We start from the raw sequence: 4647 nt of genomic DNA, 5'->3' as shown, positions 1-4647 counted from the left end.
AGTACCATTGACAGTATTATCGACTTCGATTTTGCTCTTTCTGCCAGAAAGTTCGCTTCTTTTACAGGACAGATAATTTCTACAGCGTTTGTTTCCAGGAACATTTTATAGGATCATGACTAGGCATTGCAATATGTCTACTTTAAGCGCGAGGCACTGGGACTCGAAAGTTAAGATGGATCCCTATTACACCGAGGAGTTAAATTTTTGGAAAGCAATCTAAATTCTATCAAAGTGGGCGATTGGTTTCTCTTTAATAAGCTACAACGTTTCGCTTACTCCGATGCCAGTGCTACAGGGTGCTCTAGAGTTTTTTGCGCAAGTTTTGGAAGGTTCACTTGTCAAGGGGTTCACTGATAGCCAGACGGCGACTAAAACCCTTGAAGTTAGAAGCATAAAACTGTACTTGCACAGGCTAGCTATTAAGCACTGTATTCGGTTGGAGGTGCAGTGGATCCCATGAACTGACAACGAGAAGGCTGATTACATCAGTCTTCTTTTAGAATTTGATGATTGGTAAATCACGCATAATCTCTTTCTTAGTTTAGAAGAGCTATGGAGATCGCATACAGTTGATTCTTTTGCTACTTATTATATAGCGAAGCTACCTAGATTCGGTCGAGTAATGGCGGCATAAAGACGTGCGTTGCTGTCGCCCGCCCATTTTTCTGCCCTATTTTGGCAAATGGCCGTTTATTTTGGTCAATTTCTCAGCAAAAGAAAAACCAGATCTTCAGCTTCCTCCGACGAGTCAAGTCTTTCGCCGGAAATAAAAAAAACCAAGCAGTACTCCTCGCCAACGCACCACGAAGACGAAATAATGACAGCTCTCAGTATGACACAAGATGTTGGTGCAACTCTGCAAGCAATCCTAGCAAAACTGGAAAAGCTTGATTCAATAGAATCAGCCGTGAAGAAGATTGAAGCCAATCTCGAGAACTTAGAGAAACGAACCCAAAGGCTAGAAGATCTCCAAACAACAACGAATAAAGATATTGACGACCTAAAAGAAGGAATCAACTTTACCGGACAACAACTGAAGGAAAAGACAGAAGCTGCGGAGAAAGCGCATCGACTCTACGAAACTCAATTAGCAGAGCTGACGACAAAATGCCAGAAAACTGAGGTTCTGCTAGAGGAGGTCCACACTAAAAATCTTTACTTAGAAGCCTACTCTCGCCGGGAGAATATTAAATTCACCAACATAGTAGAATCGACAGAAATAGGCGGCCGCTCTGATGAAAACACCGAAGAAGTTCTTCGAAATTTTTTGGAACGGGATCTCGGTTACAGGGATGCAAGGAGCGTAGAAATCCAGCGAGTACATCGGATCGGTAAAAGCAAAGATGGAAATCCGCGTCCTATTCTAGCCCGTTTCCTCAGGTACAAAGACTGTGAGCAGATCTTTAAACTTGGTCACCGACTTAAAGGCACTAACTTCCAAATGTTCCGAGACCTTCCCAGGGATATCATTACCCGAAGAAAAGTACAGATGGATGCTTTTAAAGATGCCAGACGAAATGGAGTTGCTGCCTCCTTCAGCCAGTCGCAACCAGACAAACTGTATATTAAAGGTAAATTGTGGCCCGTCGGGCAAAAATTTACTGTCTAACCCACATAAAAAAACTTTGTTCAGATTGACCTGCAAATTTCTTCAAAGGTTTCGCAGTTTCTTTTTTTTTTATTGCCAATATGCGTTTAACTAATTAGAGGCGGTCGACAGCTTAAGAGGCTGTCCGCGTAAGAACGGGTAAGGCCAATTTCCGCACTTCACCGATTTCCTTGATATTTTCAGTGATTGTCGACTACCCTATGCCATACACAAATATCGCATTTACTTTGATCAAGTCCATGCTTTTCATTTTTTTTAGAGGACTGTTTCTGAGGTGACCTCTGAACTCCACAACTTGCCGTCTCTAACACCTTCGATCTACCTGTAAATATCGGACACCAGAAAAGCTATGCTTTTTATTATGGAAAGCTGATTATTTTATACATTTAAGAGTAACTCTTCTTTAATGCATCACAGGTTTAACGATTGAGTTCTACAAAATAATTACTGAGTTATGAATGTTTCAAAATACCTTATCTTGAGCCGAGAATTCTTTGAGGCGGGAGGTACCTGCGTTTGAAAGCTATTTTCTCAGTTGTGGGACGTGATCAAGAGCTAAGACTACTGCAGCTAGAAAGTACTTATACAAGGCTAACACATCATAGAATAAAACCTTTGGGCACTCGCTTGCGGGCGCCGTAAAAGGGTTCGTTAATTTCACAATTATTCGGCGCCATTTTGACATAAAAGGAACCGACGTTCCAACTATTTTTTGATCGCAAGTTTGACAAACATCCTTCTCTTGAGAAAATATTTATATAGATAAGTCAATTACTTCATCCTAAATGCCTTCAATATCTTGCATGTACGAAAATTGGCCTGTTTGTGAAGAATAAACAAGAGAAGACAAGGGAGACTCGTCGTCTACATATTCACTTATGCAAATTAGCAACCAAACTGGTGTGGTCTGTTCCTCACCAATACACTTGGGTACAGAATAATGTTTATGATCAGCATTATGTTCTGACCTAGTGTGCAGTAGGTTATCGCATTGAGCACTGTGAATCGTTTTTCATGACAACGTAGTGCCGTGTTCTTGGTACGGGCCGGTCGCGCAACAGTCAACAGGGGCAAAGAGGAAAAAAATATGTTATTTGCATTGATGCCATCGTAAGTTTCCATGAAATACCACCTCTTGGCAGTCAATATCACGGTACGTTTAGCTTACTGTAGTTTGCGTCTTTAATTTGAACGTTTACGGCATGTCGGCAAACGAGTCATTTGAGAAAACAGGGCGCGGTCTGGATTAGACGACCCGTGGAAAAGACGTGTGAGGCCATGGCTTCCCTGATAAACCCTAAAGAAAGTTAGATTGTGAGTTCGACGAGGTTGAAAGGGTTCAACCAGTACCCAACAAATGGCTTTACAACTATTAGTCATTCATCAAAAAATGAAAAATACAAAACACACACACACGCACAAAAACAGTTCAGTTTGCATTGGTTTTGCCTCCTTATTTCCAGACAATGTAACTTGTTGAGATTTGAATAGCCTTACATACCAGTAGTGCTCTAATTAAAGCATTTGCATTCCTGAACAAATGACATCAATAGATCTATGAGGTCCTTTTTTCTGTCTCTTGATTTAAATGGTACTTCATAATGGCGCAAGATATCCTTGAGCAGTGTCACGTTAAATTGATGCAGCTTATTTTTCTTCGCACACTCGCACAAGTTGAAGGCGTCGTATGAAAGGGGATGCTGCGGCCTCAGTTCCTCTGAGATGTGCTCCATCAGCCGCTGTCGCTCTTCTTCTTCTTCCTCTAGAAAGAGTTCCTTTGAACTTTGCTCACCTTCAGGTGAGGGTGCCTGTTGTCTTCTTCTGTTTGCAGACAGGCGTGAAAAAAACCCTTGCACTTGGCTTTTAGTCAACCACTCTTCTCGCTCAAATAACCTTCTGTTCTGCTCATCTCTTGCCTTCCGCATGTCATTGGAAACTTGCTGAGGGTGGGCTTTTAGGCCTGACTGTTCTCCGAGGTCAAACTTTGCCGTCAGGTAGTTTTTAACTTTCTCGGGGAATCTAGTTGATCCTGCTCGTTGCTTGGTTAGGGCCCAGCCCATAATAACACAGTTCGTGGTGGGCGCCGGTTCACTTTCACTCTGGTGGACTGGTTCGCAAGGTTCATCTTCACTGATGTTGACTGTTGTGGTAAATCTCTCCACCCAATCTCTACGAATCGTATCGTAAAGCGTTTCTGACTGTCTTTCAGCCTCAACGCAGTGATCCCCTACATCTAAATGCGCTTCAAGTTCTGAAAACAGCTGAAAACTCTTCCCACACCCAGGCTCCGAACATTCAAAAATTTCAATGTCCGAATTGTCCAAATCGTGATCACGATTGCCTTCATCTGAATCCTCCGCCACAGAATCTCTGCTTTGGTATACACGTGAATTATGAAAAGGGAAAAACTCTTCCTTAACTATGAGACAGGTGTCCCCTTGATCTTTTGTCACCAGCTGGTCGAATGAGATTTCCTTGCCGCGCCCAATTCTGTAGGACTTCCACACACGAATAGTTTTCTCGTCAATCTGGACGTTGTGCAGTTTGCTGAAACCATCTATTTTGCTCACTTCTAGGGTTAACTTCGCTTCATCAACCTCACAAACACACGCGGAGGTACCCTTCACTGGTCGTTCAGATAGTGCACTTCTCATGTCCCCCGCTCTCAGAATGTCGTGTCCTTCGTCGCAGAAACGGCGGATGCATGTTTTCATGGGGCACAAGATCCCATCACAAACGTCTTTGCCATATTGCGGTTCAGAAAAGTCATAACAATAATATAATATAATATAGTGCAACATGTCTTCAAAGAAAACAACTTAGCTTCCGACAGACAGTGGGCATATCGCCCAGGGTTCAGTACCGAATTACTCTTAATACACCTTACCGAAACTTGGAGACGGTTAGTGGATGAAGGCAATGTTGTTGCATTGGCTTTTATTGATTTCAAAAAAGCTTTCGACAGCGTCAACCATGAAATTCTTATATCCAAATTACAGCAGAACTTTGGAATTTGTGATCCCTTTCTAACTTGG

At 42.4% G+C, this 4647-nt stretch overlaps 2 protein-coding genes across 2 annotated transcripts; one reads left to right on the top strand and one right to left on the bottom strand.

Annotated features, from left to right (window-relative positions):
• Positions 1 to 634: 634 nt before the first annotated feature.
• Positions 635 to 1612, top strand: LOC137989413 (uncharacterized). The gene has a single exon (XM_068835239.1). It carries the CDS (start codon positions 686 to 688, stop codon positions 1610 to 1612), a length of 927 nt encoding a protein of 308 aa, XP_068691340.1. The 5' UTR covers positions 635 to 685.
• A 1511-nt stretch (positions 1613 to 3123) lies between these two features.
• LOC137989411 (uncharacterized) lies at positions 3124 to 4266 on the bottom strand. Its single transcript, XM_068835238.1, has one exon. It carries the CDS (start codon positions 4264 to 4266, stop codon positions 3124 to 3126), a length of 1143 nt encoding a protein of 380 aa, XP_068691339.1.
• Between the last annotated feature and the right edge of the window lie 381 nt (positions 4267 to 4647).

The sequence above is a fragment of the Montipora foliosa genome, unplaced genomic scaffold (assembly GCF_036669935.1).
Source record: "Montipora foliosa isolate CH-2021 unplaced genomic scaffold, ASM3666993v2 scaffold_458, whole genome shotgun sequence".
Taxonomy (NCBI): Eukaryota; Metazoa; Cnidaria; class Anthozoa; order Scleractinia; family Acroporidae; genus Montipora; species Montipora foliosa.
Note: the sequence above shows the minus strand (reverse complement) of the source record. Positions and strands in the feature narration are given on the sequence as shown.